This window comes from Gasterosteus aculeatus, chromosome 20 (genome assembly GCF_964276395.1).
Source record: "Gasterosteus aculeatus chromosome 20, fGasAcu3.hap1.1, whole genome shotgun sequence".
Taxonomy (NCBI): Eukaryota; Metazoa; Chordata; class Actinopteri; order Perciformes; family Gasterosteidae; genus Gasterosteus; species Gasterosteus aculeatus.
In genome coordinates, this window is record NC_135707.1 from 7014245 (window position 1) to 7034954 (window position 20710).

Sequence of the window (20710 nt, forward strand, 5' to 3'; positions counted from 1 at the left end):
AACAACATGGGACAAATCTATTTAGTATATAATATTCTGCAGCACCAACATGCAATTTTGCACAGTAAAAAGCACTCTCATAACATGAGTTGACAAACTTGTATTACAACTCATGATAACAACTTAACACACAATTGCACCACAAAGTACGTCACAACACAACGCAACACCCACGCAACAGTGTTAGAACAACAACAAATACACAATTCCAACGACAACTAACACCTACATGGCACAATGGATGTGTGAATTCACTTACCTGAGTATCAAAATAAATAATCTGCTATGTGTTTGCGATGGAAGGAGAAAAGAATATTTTTAGGTATGTTACTTGAGCGTTAGTGGAGTATTTACTGCTGCTTTATATTCCACTCATTATTAAACAGTAAATAATAAGACATATTTAAAAAGGTTTGGTTCTTGCAAGCTTTGAAATTAGGACAATCACAGTATAAAAAAAGTGAATTATAAAGTATAATTAAATATATAGAGCCACCAAAATTAACATCATAGTGCTGCGTACACATTAATGTATTAATGTGTTACGATCTGATGACATCCTATTACTCGGATAGAGGGTAATCTGCATAACAATACATACAAAATAGGAACCTTTGCAAAATGCTGTCATTTGAAATCCACGCATTTAGACTAATTTATTAACTTGTAATTCATTTTCTTGAGTACATTTTTATATAAAATCACTTTATTTTATTTTATTATGATACATCTTATATGCTATTAATAGTGATTTCAGTCTGATAAAACCTGTTCACAGCTGGCTAAACTAGATATTGGTTAAGTTGCTCATAAATATAAAACAACACCCATTGTCCTGCATTGATATGTGTTTCAGCGTTGATTTTCTACTGTTGATTTACTTTTTCCCTTTGCTATTGATCGTAATTGACTTGTCACCCCATTGCCTTATATGTCTTTATTATGCTAACGCGGTTTCATTGTAGGCTTGTTCTAGGCGGGTTGTTTTTGTTTTTCAGTTATTCTGGTGTAAAGTGCACATTGTGGGATGGGAGCAGTGGGCGGGGCGCTCCGACTATCTTACAGCTATTGGCTGGCATCAAAACGAGGGGCGGAGCCGAGGCCAGATAAAACCGAAAGGTGCGCTCTGGTGAAGCAGTCAAGAGTTGCGATAGTGCTCCGGTCGACTGCGTCCCATTTAACTCCCTCCAAGTCCTTCAGTAGCGTAAAGTCCCGCGCACGTCATTTACGCGTTAAAGTCTCCAACGACTGAGGCGTCTTTAGAGCATCGCTCGCTAAGTGAACTCGGTGAGCTCCCCGTGCAGAAGAGGCGGGATGGATTTGACGTTTCTGCTGTGTTTGGCGATGAGCGTCGGGTCCTGGTTCGCATGTGCGGAGAGACACAGCGTCTACTGGAACGGCTCCAATCCGAAGTAAGTCCGGATCTCGTGTGCGCGTGTGCCTGGATTTGTCTAATGTGTGAATTGTTGAGAGAGAAAAAGCGTCAAAGACTCACTGCTCCGTCTGTGTGACAATGTTTCTGTCATGTTCTGCCCATAAAGTCTCCACATTACCCGCGTGGCCCCGTGTGTCCTTAAGCTCTTGAACGGTTACAACTAAGCTTGTTGTTGTTGTGACGTTGGAGGTGTGTAGTCTTTTCTTTAAACTCGTCTTACAGGATCGTCATCAGGGTACTAGTACTATGCAGCAGCACCAGCTGTACGGTTTAAAATCCGCAGATAGTAAGTGAATGGCTAGACAGATGGACCACTATATTTAACTCCTACACATAGACCCAGACATACTCGAATAGTAGAAAATAGACTGGCTAGTATGAACTTGGCCGGTGATGTTATCTGTAAGATCTGCACCTGTGTGTGTGTGTGTAATGGAAAGCCTATGAATTAAAATGAATCAGTAGGTTAATTTCATAATCACCTTTATGCCAATGCGTTAGTGTTTTCTCATAAGAGGCTCTATTGCTGATTATGTTGTTTTGAGGTCAGAAATGTAATCCAACCACTCAGTGGGATCGATGCAGCTTTGCAGACTTGTAATATCGCAGTGTGATTTATTGAGCTTTTATGGTGCAGGGAGTGATCCCCGCGCTCCAACGGCGGTATTATTTTGTCAGCGGGCTGAAACCAGAGGACGGTCGTTGACTGCCGGGTTTGGGTCGATTTCTAAAATCCGCCACCGAGACGAAACGAGGGCAAAAGCCGTTACAGCCTTTTAGTCTTGTCTTGATTACATTACCGGCTCTCTAATTGCCCTTCTTAAGAAGACACAGGGAAAAAAAGAGGCCCTTAACAAGGAAAACAATTGTCCTGATAATTGGATAAGAAGTCTAATGGAAAGCCCTGTCGTCATGGGTTAGTCCGTGTGTGACTCACGGCTCGGGGTTAGGCCCACGCAGTTCTACACCTGAGTCACAACACACACGCACGCAGGGCAGGTGAGACACAGCGCAGGTAGAGCGGGAATGTGAAAAGAGGCTTTTTGGAAGATGGAACTGGATCTTCGAGTTTTTCCTTCAAATGATGAAGAAGACAAAAGAAGGTCCAGAGTGGTCTCTGCTACTGTCCTGCACTATTACTGCTGTCAAACAGGATAAAAAGTATAATTTAACTCAATGGCTACAAAAGACGCGTAGCAAATGTATTCTGTCCCACTTTGGGATCGAGACATTTCAATTTCTCAGTTGTTCACTTGACAGGTGACGAGGGAAATAATGAAGTCAGGCACAGAAATGACAGTCTTGCAGCTAAAAGCTGAACTGAAACCATAATTGGCGGACTAAAGTGCCACTTCCTCACCTTTCACTTCTCTTTTTACCATTATCTTCCTATTCTTTTTTTTATATTGTTCTTTACAGCTAAAAGCCCACCTGTCCCCCAGTGATCCATCGGTCACCTGTTCAGGCTGCCGGGGATCCATCAGCGGGGCTGTGACGGCAGTGGGCCGCGGCTAATTAATGCTAATTGATTCTTGGTCTGATTGAGCAGCAGTGATTTGTCGTAGGTGGAGGACAGTGACCAGATGGCAGCAGTCTGCCCATTCATGTCGAGGAGTATAGATCCGTGATGTACATTGGCATCAGCTGTGTGTGTGTGTGTGTTTGTATGTAAGTTAAGACCTGCAGCGATTTGACACGCCGGTGTTTTGGTGTACGTGTGAGTTTCCTAAAAGACAGATGGACGGATGGTTTTCTCAATCTGGTCTGGTCTTGTTTTTAGACTACGTGTCCCTGCCTGTGTCGACCGTGTGCGCGAGAGACTTTGAACTTGTACCGACCAGCCTTTTACAGGAAGTGTTTTTTTATTTTTGTTATGGACGGGCAGCACGTGAGTGAGGCAAACGTCAGCGTGAAATAAGGAGTGGCCATTACCGTCAGCAGGCTTACCGAGACATGATCAATGTGTGACTCACTTACACACACTGGGGGGGGGGGGGGGGCGGGGTCAAGAGGCAAGACTTGGATGTTAATATTAGCCAGAGCCAGCATTCCTCCCCGCTGTTACTATACTCAACGCTGTCAGCTGTGTGTGTGTGTTTGTGTGTGTGTGTGTGTGTGTTTCTCCCAGTAGACAGAACGCATCTCTTCCTCTCCTCATCTTCACTCCTTTTCCTCTCTTCAACAGCTGGGTCTCCTCCCAGACTGCCCGCTGGCCCCAAGCCCTCCATCCCCTTTTTTTTCTCCATACCTACTGACTATTTGGCATTCAAAATCCCCACTTTTCCGCACCGATTAAAACACAGCCTCCTCTTTTGACTACGTTATTTGTCTTGTCGGGCAGCTTTCCACCATCCAGGGCGGCTCTTTATCAGGACTTTGGTGCAATGTAACGGTCTGTTTATCTCCGCGGGTGTCTGGCTCTGCCTGTTATTAGAGCCGCCGGGCCTGCCGTGACACGTACGTGTAGCCTGGAGTGCAGACCCCACCCGCCCCCCAGATTACCCACTCAACTTGCACATTTTATACATTTTGTTCCCTCTCTCTTTCCACTCATTACTTCTCCTTCCCCAGCCTACGTCCCGTCTGGTTGAAGGCCTGTAATCTGAGCATAATCTCACACACACTAACATAGATTACGAAATGGCCTGTAATCCGACCCGTAGACACAAAAACATCATCCTTCTGGCTTTATTTGATCTATATTTATGCCCCTGTGATGTAATGATTATGCCTTGTCCTCTATAGTCTGTAAAGGTGCATCTGTACATTTGTATCTGGGTCGTTGGGTTGTATAGTGTAACCATTATACGAATTGCCTAATAAACCTTTTAGGTGTCCCAGTGGATCATTCCCAGCATAATCTCCCAGATGGGATCCACGTCAGAACAATCAATTACAATCACCATAGGACGTCTCCATGACGCTTCCTATGCATCCCACCCGTTTAATATTAGAAGACCTCGTGTGTACCCAGCTGATAAAACCGTCTTCTTACCCAACACACTGTCAAATGGTTCCACACATACAGTCCCGCATCATAAACCTCAACCACAGTATACATCGTATCCGTGTCCCTCCCGCCTCACAGTATCCATGCACCTCTGTTTTCTCTCTGCTCTTCCTCTCGTTTCCTTATCTGTGGTCCAGACTTCCTCCCCCCCCTCCATCGGTCCCCCTCTTTCCTCACAGACCATCCTCTGTTTAGCTCCCAGTAGTTTTCCACCGTGATGACGGACCGAGCCCCTCTCAGGCTCTGTTAACATTAGAGAGGCCATGCTTTTTGCCAAGCTTTATCGTAGTATGTCAGGGCAGGCATGCGAGTGTTTGCGTATGTGTACAATGGTCATTCATAGCATTTCAGGCATACTTTAGTGTCCACAGCCCACTATTGCCCTCTAAAGGACAGAACGCCACCCAATTTCTGTAGGATGCACTCAAGCTACAGTATTTAGAGGATCTTTCGCCGCATTTTCTTTTCTTCTAAATGATATAAATGTGTACATTCAAGACGAGTTGAATATTAAATTTGAATTCTAGGAGTTGGCTAAACTTTTCGTCTCGCCTTGACAAAAAGGACAAAGGCATGCAAATATATCCAAAACATTTTAAACCAAGATGATCCTATTTGGCCTTCTTCTATTCATTGGAAGTTGAAAAGGAGGCTACAAAAAGGAGAGTCTGGGTGAAAAGATTTTGGGGGGGGCAGAGAGGAGGAGGAGGAGGAGGAGGACCAAAGGCCGGGGTGCAGGGTGAGACAAGGGTGAACTGGAGAAAGGGATTTGTGTTGAGAAATTAGCCTGGATAAAGCACGGTGGTATATTATGTCACCGTTAAGAGACCGGGGGGGGATGGGCTGATTTTGCTGGAATAAAGGAGAGGCAGATGGAGGGAGGAGAGAGTGGACACTGATGGATGAAGGGAGTGGAGAAGTTAGGAATTAAATAAGTGAGAAATGGCATGGTTAACAATTCAAAAAAAAAAAATACAGGATTCTCCGCTATTTGATGCATTCTTATATGAGCAAGCAGATATTCGTGTGGTAATATTTACTACGTTCAGTCCTAGATTATAAATTGAAGTTGAGACTGCAGGTTGTATTGGTGCAGAGTTTAGGAAGAATTCCCATGGGTTTCCTATTGTAAGATGGAGGAAGGAGGATGGTAAATTACATTGGAAGTTAATAAAAAGTACATTAGAGGAGCTGTAATGGCGTATTCCACTAGTGAGCAGCCAATCCCATTAGAACCACTGACAGCTCCTGTGCGAAAAAGAGGTGTGAATCTGCCACACCACAGAAAATGAATCTGGTATTAAGCGGACACGTCACAGTAAAAAGTGTGTGAGCCGTGTTACTGGAAATTTGATGAGTGAGAAAACTGTAAACCATCCAAACCACAGCCCCCCCCCCCCCCCCCCCCGTTGTGCCATTCCGCTGTATGCACACTCGCTTCGGACGACCTGCAGAGCAAACGGGGGAGCGATGCGTCTGTTCAGTGTTTCTGTAGTGCTGACTTGCTCTGTGCGTGCGAAACAAAATATCCTCTGTGCTGAGTCAGATGCTAGCGAGTGCGCGTTGCAACCCTGAACTCCGACCCCTGGACCCGGCCGCCAGTCCGAAACCCTCCCCGTGGGGACGGTGACGGACAGGAGTTCCTGTGTCAGTCGTCTGACGGATACAAGCGACGGCTCGGGGAAGAATTCGCAGGAAAGTGGTGCAGGGGGGCAAGAACAATGGCACAACTTCAAAGCTTGGATGAGAAGGCAAAGTGTTGGAGAACTCGCCTGTACTGCCATAACTACTTTATACCCACGTAACACACACAACTGACGCAAAAAAGCCAGAGTAGCTTGGCAGTGAGAGATGAGCTGCTTGTAGCAGCGAGGAAGAAGGATTGCAGCCACCTTCAACCCTCGCTGTTTACCCACACCTTCAGTCACATGCAAGAAAACGCATACACACAAGAGGCGTCAGCAGGCCTCGGTGAACAGATGTGCTCCAGGGCCCGGGGCATGAGGCGCCCTGAATAAGGGTCTTCAGAGAATCCCTCTCACAGACGCACTAACACACCAGGACACGGGAAGAAGAAGAAGAAGAAGAAGAAGAAGGCTTGCAACTATTCCCACCACCTGGCTCTCACCCTCGCATGCGACACAGCTATCACGTTAATGCGACTCCCACTCCGCCGGGAACTTTCGTTTCAAAGGCGATAGTGGTTCGGGGGAGAGGCGAGACTTTGAGGAGTGAGAACGGAGAGGGGAGGGTGGAGGGGAAAGATGCGTGTTTGCGCTCCAAAATTGTGCTGAGTGCTTTTGACCGATCGTTGCGTAAAGATGCCACAAACCACAGCACAAAAAAAGAAAAAAAGCTTCTTCAATTCTGGAAACTCAAAAGCAAGCCGCAAAAAAAAAAAACCATTGAGCGTCACATGAGCACACGTATAACACACACATGCTAGTCAGGGTAGTGAAAGCTCCACATGGGGTAAGGTACAGAGGTTAAAGGGGCCCTCCAGCCTTCAGGCAATCTGTCTTTCGCGAGTGAAAGAGCATAATTACACCCCATTCATTTGTCCTCCCCCCCTCTTAGAACATGCTGGCCCCAGACATCTAACAGCTTTTAATTAGCAAGACCAATGGCTAAGAGGAGGAGGAGAAGGGAAACAAGGAGGTTAAGAGAATGATAAAGGCCCCTTTTCTTAAAAGCATGAGTTGTGAATGGAATTAGCAACAGAATATATGTTGTTTTTTTGGCTTTTGACAAGCCTTTGTTTTCATACGGTGGTCGTTCAGACCACTAATAAGCACACAGTGTGGGAAAAAGGTTAACCCCCATACCATTTTAAAATGACCCCTTTCTTAAGCAGGAGCAGCTAGAAATCTCCTTGTGTGTCTCCCCAAGTGCCTTGTGTGACTCACAGAAAACAACAAGATGAAAGTATAGATTATTTGGCCAATTAGGCTGCTAGAAGCTGTCTCTCTTCCTTTCCCCGACGCACACGCGCATATTCACACAAACGAACAAACAACTGCCTGCACACCAACACACAGAGAGAGAGCAGTGATTGCAAGTGGAGGGCGGTGATCAGCCTGTTAGCCCTGGATAACAAGTGCAGAGTTGTGCTCAGCTAACAAAGCATGTTTTGACAGGTAGGTTAGGATCTAACACACACATACACACACACACACACGCACACAAAGAGGCAGGAAGGAGGGGTTAGAGGCCCACATTTGGAGCCAGTGTGTCTGTGACTCGGCCAGGGGGTCCCGACAGAAGCCACAACAACAGGACAGGGGAGGGGGGCCCGGGGGGCCAACACGTCTAATGCTTTGATGCAGCGACAAACGCACTTACACATAAACAATAGCAGACAAACAGGCTGTTTTTTTCATTTTTGTGTCACTTTCACTCACAGCAACAGGCTGAACCGGTGCGTTCACAAGCCGCCACTCAGATTAAAACGCCGACTAGATTTGAGGATCAGGGAACCTTCATGGAGTATAAGCTACTACTGCAGGATTCCTACTTCTTTTTCCACCATCTCTCTCTCTCTCTCTCTCTCTCTCTCTCTCTCTCTCTCTCTCTCTCTGGTGGTGCTTGATTAGGACACCAAGCGGGCCTAGGAAGTGAGGATAGAGGAGACGGGGAGGAGGCTCAAAGAGAGCCGTAAAACTAAATGAAGGGTGTAGATGAAAAGCGAGCGAGAGGGCGACAGTCTGACTGTCTCCACCCTCTCGGCCTTTGATGCAACCAGCGAGTCATTGAGTGACAGGGCTTCAGACAGAGACGGGGCGAATTAGCGCGAGGAGTCCCAACGGGAGCCTCGGCACCGGTTTTAACAAGCATCCGGGTGAGAAGAAGCCGCCAACTCGACGCGCAGAAAAGGTGAAAAGGGGACATCGGGAGGTCTCTCGCTGTCGTACGAAACGTGTGCGCGAGGCCAAGCGAGGCAAGAGGGCGGGGAAGGCGCGGGAGGCAGCGGTACGTTTTACGAGAGACCGATGAACAGGTGCAACCTGATCTGGCTGTTTTCTCGTTCTGTTCACCGGACCGGGTAAACACACTGTGCCCGTGGTGACGCCTGTCATCCGTGGGAGTAAAGCCTGATTGCCGTGTGCGTGTGTGCGTGTGTGTGTGTGTATTTGTCAGTAACCTCACGTCTCTCCTGCCGTCTCTCTGCAGCTTCCTGTTGGAGGAGTACGCAGTCGAAGTGCGCATCAACGACTATCTGGACATCGTCTGCCCGCACTACGCCCACGGCGAGGTGTCATCGCACGCGGCCGAGCGCTACGTGCTGTACATGGTGGAGAAGGAGGACTACGAGGTGTGCAAGCCTCACTCCTTCGACCAGCTCCGTTGGGAGTGCTCGCGGCCGTTCGCCCCCCACGCCCCCGAGAAATTCTCTGAGAAATTCCAGCGTTTTACTCCCTTCACCCTGGGCAAGGAGTTCCGACAGGGAGAGAGCTATTATTATATCTGTAAGTATGAACAACTAAAAAAGCAGTATTCTCAGTGTGCTCCTGAGGAGAAGGTGTCCCGTATTAAAACGCTCCGCTCTTTCTGACCCTCCGCAGCCAAGCCAATGCATCACCACGGCCAGGACTGCCTGAGGCTGAGGGTAGACGTGGTCGGACAAAACGGCGCCGGAAAACACGGCGGCGGAAAGCACAACTTGGAGAAAGTCAAGGCGGGAAATGCAAAAGAAAATATTGAAAAAGTGAAGTTAGGTGCTGCTGGAGGAGTTCACAACCCTTCTAACCGGCTCCCAGCAGGTGAGAATCCCCCCCCCCACTCCCAAAAAAAAAGAAATACAAGACAGATGTAAAACAGTCAAAGCAGCCCCATGTCTGAGATGAGTTCAGCCGGGCGTGTTTGCTTTGGCTGAATGATGCAACTCAACACTGACTCCCCCTCCCATTTGTTTCCTCAGACGACCCTGCTGTGATGGAGCCAAAGGTTCAGAGGAGCATCGGCAGTTCAGGAGCGCAGCTGGTCTCATTTTCACTTGTCCTGACCACCATCTCGGTGCTGTTGGCCCAGACGCTACACTGAGGCTGAGCAAAGGCAAAGTGCGACAGAGACAATGCAAACTCAATGCTGGTCATTGGGGACAATGAACCGATTTTTTGGGGACAGTTGCGTCAGTGTGCGTTTTGAGTGTGTGGAATGTGGATCGTTCCGAAGAGGACTTTTTATTTTTTTATTATGTGGATGACAATTCTCATTTGACCTTTTTTTTTTTTTTTAAACTACACTCGTTTTCCTTATGAACAAAACTGCAAGCAAACTGATCAAAATACTAACGGATTGTTATCAATTTGAAAATGACAAGTTTATTGTCAGTGTCCTGTGTTTTTTTTTTTTTTTTTTTTTTACCATTGGTACAGATTACACTCCTTATCTCCAGCTTTTAACGTCATTTTTGTTAATTTGTAGCATTCAACTCCCCGATGCATCACCTCCCGTCTGTTATATCTCTTTAGTCTGACAAAGAATCAGTCGCTGGGGTTGAGATAAACACTGCTGAACGGTTTTAGGGAGCTGAGCCTCCTCAGTACTCATTTCTACAGCACATGGTACACTGGCTGACGCACAGCTGTGATTCCACTTGCACATTGTGAAACCTCCAACTGAATGGACTTCCAAGAATACATTTTCAGATGTATATTTTCATGTTAGCTTGTTTTGCTTTTTGTAAATGTTTATATGTAAATGTGTATATAGAGAAAATTATAAGAAACCGTTTCAAGATGTGAAAATATTTCGTAAAATAAAGTTGTGATTGTTATGAAAAGTTTCTCTGCTTTTTTTATCAGCGCTGGTGACATTTGTTTCGGGTGTTGAAATCCCACTGACATCATTGACACTTTGATGGATATAAGTACATGATAAATATTTTGGCATACACCATGAAGTCTCCCTCTACTTCGAGGTCTTTCCCGACCTCCGTTCTGATCCGCTCCCCTCTCTCATCCCTGGTTACTCAGCTCCGCCTGCTACAGACTTCACAGTCTGAAAACCAAACAAGAACCGAGGAGCAGGGGGGGCGATGAGGGCGTGAGAGGACAGAGAGAAAGGCCCACAAGCAAACTGACAACTAGGTGTGATGGTGTCACTCTCTTGCCTCCTCACCCACACACTTTTTTTCTCGCCTTTTCTTCCCTGTACATGCTTCATCTGCACAGTGGTATGTTGGAATGAAGAGCTCAGTGCACACAACTCCACACCCGCAGAGCCGAGAGCTGACTGAAAACTGTCAAAAGTCACCATCCCGTGTAAAACCATGCAACGTATACGTTCAAAGCGGCTGTTTGTTTTTTTCCACAATCACGTCTTGGTTCGAATTAGCCACAGATGATCACGCGCACTATCAGAAAAATAGCTCCTGTGAATCTGTGTAAGAGGTTAACACAAGACTTTAAATGTGTTTGATGAAACCATCACAAAAAGGCAGCCATATTGTAACCGTAAGATTTACAAATAACATAATCATTAAACCTGCGTCCTTAACCTCAAGGATGCTCTGTAAGAAATGCCTGTAAAATTTACATTCATTTACTGTTGGTGAGCAACAAGGTACTATTTCCCTATTCACTCTAAAGATTACCTGCCATCATCTGCCAAAGGAGGGTTTCAAATGTCAGGAAATGGATTATTATTATAGATTATTATTATGGAAAGGAGAAAGGTTAGACAACATTTTTGTAAAACCTCAGTGGGCTTTGGCAATATTGCAATTTAATGACCAACAAAGACCAAAAAAGCATATGTTGAGAAATGAGATTAAGCGGGGGAAAAAAGTCAATCAAATGCAAAAATGAAAGCTAGAGACGATAAAGTAATGAAGAAGGAGGAAGACAATTATACATCAAAGAGTGCTGAGAAAGCTCAAGTCTGAGGGAGGTTTGAAAGGTAAAAAAGGGTCTGTGTTTAGAGCTTCTCAGCTGCTGACACAGGAGGGAGGTCAGCTGATCAGTGGGTCCATGATGAAAAGAGGTACTTTGGAGATTGGCATGAAATTGACCTGAGCGTTGATGAATAGCAAGGCGGCTTTGCTGGTTATGGTTATGGTTTTAATTCACAAGTTGAAATATGAATCCTTATTTCAAATGCTGGATGTAATATCCATGAAATAACAGTATGCAGCCCAAATGGTCCACTGACTAGAAGAATTATATATTGAAGGACATTAAAATTTCACTGGTGCATTGCTTTGAAGTTTTTTTAAATGGTATTTTAAGCAGTATAATACTTTTATTGATCTCTTTTAACACCCACAGAATGCCAAAACCTCAACCTGAATGTGAACATTTTGAAGATCATCAAATTGTTGATATAACTGTAATACCTTTTGTACCTTGTCTCATTTTTTAAATTCTTTTTAGGGGTCTGAATTTGTAAACATATACAATAATTCACAAGAAAAATGAAAGAATTGAAAGAGTTTAATAATAGTTCATTCTTCTTCCTGTTCTCCAGCAATTTAGTACTGCACTTTGAGAAGGTTGTGGATCTCAGAAAATAACAATCAGTAACAAGGAATAAAATCAAACCCCAAAGTATCTTTTACCTGATTTCTTTCAAACTCCACTCCTTTGCAACACGTGCTTTGGTAAGTAGTACATGTACATATTATAAATCAACACAACCATAGGCTAACACAGTACACAACACAACTCCAATATTGAGAAGTTCAAACAATATCCAACTTCTTAGTTCTTAGTTGTTTTTTTTACTTCTCCTGTTTTTCACTACCACTGCATAAATGATACCTTCACATGGCTTCCATCTGCAAGTTTAAATCCACCAGCTGCCTCCATCATTGCTCCATCCGCGTCGTCCCAATTCTTATAACGTGATGACGTCACATTATCGACGTGTCCTATCGTATTGGCATCCTATTGGAGCAAACCCACCCCGCCTGCTTCCTCGCTTAGCCAATCAGAGCGCGAAGCAGCTGTGCACACTGACTGCAAACACGGAAACGCAGTGAAGTCAGCAGGGCGTCCGTGTTGTGTTATTCCGTTTTTAATCGCATGCAATTCAGTCATTCGTGTTTGAAAAGCAGACATCGCTCGTACATCACAGAACAGGGGCGTCTGTTTCGCTTTTCTCTGGTTTTTCTATGGATTCAATCCACCTTCTGTCATGGGCCTGCATCGTGTTCACAGTCGGGATGTTCTCGACTGGACTGTAAGTTGAATATCTCATCATTTAATGTCTTAATGACGTATTGCAATTTTTTCATTGTCATTTGCTCCTTTGAGTTAGTGGTTGTTAAGAAACAAGAGGCCAGCCAGTGACTTGTTGACTTTGTTACTCCCTCATTTGTATAAGCTGTTTGTTTACCTGTTCACGCTTCTAGGACCGACCTGAAGAAGATGAAAGAATCCAAAAGTGCTGAGAATATCCAGTTTCTCCCTTTCCTCACCACGTGTCTTAAGTGAGTGTGTGTGTGCCTCAGTTCTGTAGCGTTATTGTCTTCTACTCTGGTGCTCATTGGGCGATTGGGAAAACCAGAGGTTGCTCATGTCTGATGCTCGTCCTGTTTCCATAGTAACCTGGGCTGGCTCTATTATGGGCTTCTGAAGACGGATCGGACCATCGTCCTGGTCAACGTCATTGGAGCTCTACTCCAGGTCCTCTATATCATTGTGTACCTCCACTACACAAAACAAAAGGTAAGAGAGGGAATGTAAACTTGGGCCACTCGGGTGTGCAACTGTTTCTCTACTGACCCCTCTCTCTCTTTGTATGTGTGTGTGTGTGTGTGTGTTTCAGAGGCTGGTGATGACACAGACTGCTGCTGCAGGGACGGTGTTGACCTGCGCTTGGTTCTACTTCACCACGTATCTTCCGGAGGGAGACACTCGCCTCAGCCAGCTGGGCCTCACCTGCAGCGTGGTGACCGTCAGCATGTACCTGTCACCGCTCACCGACCTGGTACACGCTCACATGCTACCCGGAGAATCACTGCATACAGACGGCATTTGCAAAGTCAAATGAAGCACAAAAGGCGATGAACAAATGTCCTTTGTCTAATAATTCATGATGCTGGTTGAGATAAGGGACAAGGAACTGTCCTGGCCCTCAGAATGAAATTCACAAGATGTCTCCCAGTATATTAGGTAAATAGATTTAGCTAAATAGATTCACTCCCACCTTTACCAGCTGCAACATTAAAGGGAACTATGCAATAATATATTGCTAATTATAATCCAGTAACATTTTACACACAACTCTCAAATGGGTATTTCTGCATCATGAAATCTTTTGGTTTGCTTCTCAAAGTAGAATTTTTGTACTTTTATTTAATTCAATAATAAATCAATTTATTATTTAAATTATTTATATGCATTTCTGAACATTTATGCTTTTCTGAGTTTTACGTCACAGGAAATCGGTTCTTCTTCTCGAACAAAATTAGTTAGTTTAATAATGAGTCAATTTTAACGTATATTAGTTGCAACGCTGATTTTCATCAAACTGATGTTCGTGGCATGGTAATGAAGCACGATAGACTTTGATATAATCGTAAACCGTCCCTGATTAGTGTCATATCTAATTTCATACGGCATTGAGTTTCTACCACCCAGTAAGTCTGTAGCAGTAAGAGTTATTGCTCAGCTCAGTGTGTGATCGCTCAGTCATGGCTGCTTTTTCTTCCATTAACACCCCCCCCCCCAAAAAAAAATGTGGCACGGGGCTGTACCAATAAATGTTGCGTTTTTATGCAGGTAGATATTTCCAAGCACTGAATGTGTTGCAAAAGCTGTTTTCATACAAACGTCCCACTATGAACTTCAACACACTGAGCTGTAAGCGGCACATTCTGTCTTCTTTTCTGACCATATGCTAAACTCCTGCAAAGACAACAAACGGCATCTGTTCAGGTCAGACAACGGCACGTGCAGCTATTTACCAGTGAAGGAATGAATCCCTGCTTCTCTCTCTTTCTTTTCCTATCATCTTGCAGCTCAAACTACTATCCTGTTTGTATCTGTCTCTGAAATGACCCTCAGTCTGTTTCCTGCCTTTCTTTCTCCTCATCTGTGTCTTCCTGTTATTCTCCATCTCTTTCTGCTTGTAACTCATCTCCTCGCTGACATTCTGTCTTCTCCTCCCATTCAGCATGTTGTCGTGTTGGTGCTCATTATTCAAAGATGCCAGACTCATTTAAATATGGGGATTGTGCAACACATTTTCAGCTACCGTCCTCAAAGGCATTTAGTGCCGCTGCAGCACAAAAGGGAAGAAAAAGTGAATAAAAAACAAAGTAACTTGGTCTACTTTCCCAGTGTGCTGGTGCCGCGCAGTTGTTTTATCAGTTAGAAGTTTTTTGCAGGAAACTTAAACTCACTTGAATTGCATGCTGTAATTCTAGCCTATGTGCAAAAATGGAATGAGGAAACAAATGTGTTATTGTCATTACTCGTACTCAAACTCAATTACTTTTAAATCTCTACAAAATGTGCCCACTAAAGAGCAACTCTGAATCCCTCTAATTTCTATTTAATTAATTGTTTTCAAGTGTGCACAGCGGTGCATTCTCAGTGCAGGTGATCGATAATTGAGTGTGCTATTTCAATGGCATTTTTTTAACACACATAAGCTTTTATTTCTGAATGATTTTCCTAATATAGATAACCATTTGTGGTCATTTGCAAAAACTGTTTTAGGATTTCAATGTGCTTCATGGTACCTGTTTAAAAGCTACTTCATCTAGTAATGTCAATGAATGTGCCTTGACGTTTGCCAAAACCTGTAATCCGCTTCGAGGTATTTTTCCTAACAAATTGTTGCTGTTTTGTCTTTCTCTCCCTTTTAGGTGCAGATAGTGCGTAGTGGGGATGTGACGTGCTTGTCCTTCCCTCTGACTGTAGCCACCTTCTTCACATCAACCTCCTGGGTCCTGTACGGCCTCCAGCTGAACGACTACTTCATTGTGGTGAGATACAACGAGTGTGCACCTCAATCAGAGCCATTAACAGCCCTCAACTTCATTTTAAATGACAACCAGCGTTCCTAATTCTTTGTGTTGGTTCCAGGTTCCAAACACGCCGGGAATCCTCACCAGTCTCATCAGGTTTTATCTGTTTTGGAGATTTGCGTCAGTCAATCAGAGCTCGCCGGCGTATAAGTCCATGCATATATGAGGAGGTTTACAGGAATGTCAGCAGGTGACAGATCTGTTGGCTGCGTCGAGGCTTTGCCAAGGCTTGTATTTGTAACCATGCAGAGAGACAGTGGAGGGAAACAAACTGTCTTTGGACCACAAATGAAGTGGAGATAACGTCTGGTTACTTGTTGTCACTTCGGGAAGGTATATGTGAAAAAAAGTCAGACGTCTTTGATTCAAAAGTTTATATTTTTGTGTCCTTAAGTGCCTTCTCTTAGACCCTGTTTTCTATTTAAGATCGATGACTGATTTTACCAGCAGGACCTTTGCAGCATGTTCACAATTCAGTGAGTTGGATATCTTCCTAAACTCATACTAGCCAAAGAAGTTGTAAATTGCTGGTTGCTATTTTTATACACAGGTAGTGCTCTCCTCCCTGGTAATATATAGTTTTATATTTCCCCTGGTACGGCAATGATGTTCCTCTTCAAAGTTACTAGCTTCTGTATCACTGTGCATACAGAATATTGAGCTGCAGCTATATTTGTTTTGGTCTTTTAAATACACATGTTTATTTTTTCCACGTTCAGATGTTATGTTGTTGATGCTTTTTTACCTCTTTTTTTTTCTTAACTGCATTTGAGATTAAATAACATGAAAAAGGACATTAATTTGCTAGGGTTTGTTTACAAGAATAAGGGATGCTTATTTCCATGGTGGCTGGCTGTCAGGGCTAATTGAGCCTTGCTTTTCTCCTGCTTATTGTGTGTAATAAGCAGGAGAAAAGCATGTTATGCAAATGAGCCGATTGTCAGTGCTGATCATTCACTGTTAAAGGATGTAAATAAATTCTTACCATAACCATCAATGACTTGCGTTTTTAACCTGTGGCCATGAAGGATCTTTCCGGTACGGCAAAGTAAGAAAACTGTCCGTGACCCTTTTTGAAGTAGTAAAATTTGTGCCGCAGGTTGTGTCATGTTTGTAGCGGTGAGCTTAGAGGGCGAGTTGTGGAGATAAGCGTGTGCGCGCACCTTGCGTGTGCGCTCGCTGGCATGTGTGCAACGAAGGACAAAAGCCGGTTTGATGGCGCACCAGTGCAAATGAGCTTGTTTGTGTGACTGTGTTGATACAGAGAGGGCAGTGGTGGGAAAGGCCACGCTAGAGGTTCTCATCGTGTGTGTGTGTGTGTGTGTGTGTGTGTGACATTGGCCTCTCTTCCTGAGCTCAAAGAGCCTCTCACTGACAGACTACAGACACAACACAGTGTGGTGCTGTACTTGGGGTGTTGTGTAGAAAAATAACTACGCTGAGAGGACTCAAGGTGGGAGATGAATAAGCCGCAGTCAAACGAGGGAACAGCAAAGGAAAGGAGAAACCTTTTGAGCAGGAGATGAAGTGGCAAACAAGAAGAATGTAGAAATGAGACAAAAGAAGGAAATGCTGAAACCTGGGAAACAAGAATTCAAAGGCGACGTTTAGGACTGGCGTGTATAGTGCTGTTGTTTCCTCTTGAGGGAGATGGGAATGTCAAACCCCACAAATTACCACCAGTTATATATTGAGAATTTTAAATCACATTCATCATCTGACAACCAAGAATGTCCCCAATAGAGACGTGTTGACATATTTCACTACATACAGAAAGTAGTCCGTAAAAAGTTAGTGATATCCTTAGTTTGAGGATCACAAAACGTCATGGCAACCCATCCCATAGTTGAGATGTGGAGACAAAGAAGTCGTGCATAAAAGTGATTAATCTTGTCTGCTGCACAGCCCAGATACAGATAAGATAAATTGGGGACCCTGGGAATAGAAATGAGTCATATATGAGGAAAGGGCAGGCCTATACGGGAGAAAAATGAGTAAATGATTCCAGGAGAAGATACAGGAGTTTGGGGAGTTGTCCATTCTTCTACTGGACAAGAGAGACAGACAACTTTAAGGCTGGAGGGACAATGCATTAGGACAGACCGGACACACCCCTCATTCCAAACTATGGCTTTATTATCTGTCCTTATGCTGATGTATAAGGCTACACCTCTTTGTTCCACAGCCAAATATTGACACGGGGCGTTTCGAAGCGGATTACAGGTTTTGTGTACAGGAGTGTGTGTGTGGAGGAGTAGGAGATGATTAGGGGGGGGTCTGCTAAACAATGAGCACAACTCACAAACAGGATCCCTCTGTTTCCTGAGGTGAAACAGAGGGAGCCTCTTTAAACAGCACACACACACACACACACACACACACACACACACACAGTCACATAGTATGTATTCACTTTATTGTGTCTCTTACACAGATTTGTTTCCCCCCATAATTGCACCCAACAAAGTCTCTGCTAACATGCAATCTGCAGCCAGACAGTGTGTGCGTCCGCGGCACATAAACACACAGCACACTGAAGGGGAGGAGGGGGGGGGAGGTTACTTTCTACCATCAGTAAAAGCCCACCTGTCCCAGCTGCTGTTTTTGAGGAGGACGAGAGGGAGGAAAGGAATGCGCTTCACTCATCCTTCCGGGCCATCTCCCTTCCTCCTTTTTAAAATCTCTTTTAAAATGACTCGGTGGTCCCGCAGTCCTGCTCCCACACTTTCTGTTACACAGCTGACTGCTGTGTTTTGTGCCCCTCGGATCATCTGCAGTGATAGTCAGGTCTGTCAGACAGATTTATATAAAAAAATGAAAGAAATCCCTTGAAGCTTGCTTGATGCAGCAAATTAAACCGCCTCGCTAGACTGGAAATTCCCTGCTCAGCATTCATTGTGAGGCCCTGTCTCGTGGCTTTTTATTGGTCTACCTGTACTCTGTTGTTTGTGCAGTTGTCGGACCAGGTATTTTATGGGGAACCGTGTGCAGGGTGCAGCAAGTAGCTTTCTATTCTCAGATTTACCAGTTTGTCAAGCTTTTGTTTTTATTTTCTAATCAGCATTTTTCTTTCTCCTCGGAGCTCTTGCACAGCTGAAAGGATGCATACAGCGGACGTAAAACACAAAGACCACCTTCCTTTTGCTCACACACACACACTTTACACACAAAAAAAAGTGTTACCAGTTGGTGCTGAAAGACCTTTGCTCTATACGGAAATAGATTTACAGGCAGCCCTCCGGTGTGTCCTCTGGGTTATGTTGTTTGGTTCAACGTGTCCTGTGTCTGTCTCCTGTCCTCCTCCCTCCTTGTCTTCCTCCCCCCTCTGCCAGCCTTTAGAATGGGAACAGTGAGTTAAGTGAAATGTGGACAGCTAGTCATTAATCTGTAAGCGGACCGCCTGTGGACCAAAACACTGTCAGAACGCATCCACGTACACGTTCTATATGAATCACTTGTCATCCCATCAGAGACTCTGAGTTTGAAACCACGGACTCAAAGACAAAATATTGTGTCTCAAGCTCAAAGCTCAATTTACCTGCTTCAGCTTCAAAAGTTGAATAAATACATTTTCATTAAACTCACAGAATTGTTATTCGGTTATGTTCTACAAATCCTTTCTGACACTCACATAGCGAATACAGGTTTTAAAGCAAACAGGTGTTTCAGGACTAAGGGGAGTTAATGTGTTTGCAGTCTAAAAATGACAAACGATCACTCATAAATACTCACTGGGCTTCAGGGGCTTCGGTCTTGTCTCCGCATGCTTCTTCGCTTTGGCATGCAGCCAGAACAGTGGACTGGTGTGCGGTTGGTGTGCACACGTTTTTAATGTGTTTAAGTGTTTTAGAGCGGCGACCATGGAAAGTGGATTTGGATTCAATTGCATGTGATTGTGTGTCTTTCACTGCAGTGACGGACCTCTTGGATCTTAGGAGAACCATTTAGTTTGACAGTGTACAGACAGAAAAATGTGCACCCCAGTTGGGACTTGTGAAGTTACTCGGGGGTCCTAAATGTTGGCGGAGAAAGACGTCAAATTCACACAGGAAATTGGGTGAATTTGACATCAACACACCTGCGTGCAAAGACAGAAAAACACCGCCTTAGCTTTAGTGGGGAGGAGTTGTGTTTTGGTAAACAAAGGAGCATTAGGCGGAGCTGTTGCTATGAAATGATGCAACCACCAAGAGCCTGAGGAGGCGCAGTTACAAAACTCTTTAGTAAAACGCTGCTTTCAAGTTTGACTGTTTTTAGACAAATACTGGGACCAATGGGGTGCAACGTAGTTTTGTTCTGTGGGAGGCTTGTTTGCTCTCATTATAATGCCACTTTTGGTACGTGTGGTCTTAATGCAATGTAGATACGTGTGATTAACACGTGTGTGTGTGTGTGAGCCGTGGCTCACTGGCATGTGCAAACTATAATTTATGTTCATTCAAATTTATTCACAATGACAAATAAGTAGGTCAAACCGCTGGCAAAGGGAGAGAGGAGTTACATATTAATTCATGTGCAACAATGAATAGCACAAAGAACATCCCGCTTAACTTATATCTGGTACCTGTCATCACAGATTTGGGAGAAGTCAAATCCGTGTTGACACAGCGTGCACCTGCTGCTGACTGACGGGTATTACTGAGGAAAGAGACAAAGCACAAACAATGTCGCCCCCTAAAGGTTCATTAATATTAGGACATATTCCTGCAGAGGACAAGTGATACTCGCAGAGAGCACAAACACCGGCTGGATTGCAACACCTCTTTGTTGATGTGAAAAGAGCATAACAAACGCACAAACTCCCCCAGACGTTGCGCAACAGCCTCACGGAACTCTTTCACCTTTGTCCCTCTGTCTGGGAGACGATGGGGTGTTCCAGCACCAGTCCGACTGGACCAGCTACCGAACCGTCCCCTCCCTCGCCTCACATGCGCTAACGCCCCTGCGTCCTGAGGTGTGTCTTCACTCTGTACAGGATGGGTCGGCTATATTTAAACCCTGTGGTACGAAATATCCACTTTGCTTGTCAGATTTGGCACACTCGAGTGATTAAGTGCACGCTTGCCCTTACATGCAGACGCACGCACTCCCTGACATTTAAACAAGGAGAGTGTGTGTCTTTATTAATCCCTTCTGGGGCACTGTTGTGTACAGTCAATCAAAAGTGTGACAACATAATAGCACACTACAATTAAACCAACTGCTGGCGATGATGACAATAAAATAGGTTTACAACCTGAGAGTCCTCAATTCAAACCAAAGGAAAGGTTTCTTAGGTATTAGAAGA

At 44.5% G+C, this 20710-nt stretch overlaps 2 protein-coding genes across 2 annotated transcripts; both read left to right on the top strand.

Annotated features, from left to right (window-relative positions):
• The first annotated feature begins 1108 nt into the window (after window positions 1-1108).
• efna1b (ephrin-A1b) lies at window positions 1109-10227 on the top strand. Its single transcript, XM_040165534.2, has 4 exons — window positions 1109-1412; window positions 8616-8911; window positions 9008-9205; window positions 9364-10227. Exons 1-4 carry the CDS (start codon window positions 1315-1317, stop codon window positions 9483-9485), a joined length of 714 nt encoding a protein of 237 aa, XP_040021468.2. The 5' UTR covers window positions 1109-1314; the 3' UTR covers window positions 9486-10227.
• A 2060-nt stretch (window positions 10228-12287) lies between these two features.
• On the top strand, window positions 12288-16420 carry slc50a1 (solute carrier family 50 member 1). Its single transcript, XM_040165535.2, has 6 exons — window positions 12288-12626; window positions 12799-12876; window positions 12991-13114; window positions 13215-13376; window positions 15262-15381; window positions 15482-16420. Exons 1-6 carry the CDS (start codon window positions 12559-12561, stop codon window positions 15587-15589), a joined length of 660 nt encoding a protein of 219 aa, XP_040021469.1. The 5' UTR covers window positions 12288-12558; the 3' UTR covers window positions 15590-16420.
• The last annotated feature ends 4290 nt before the right edge of the window (window positions 16421-20710 follow it).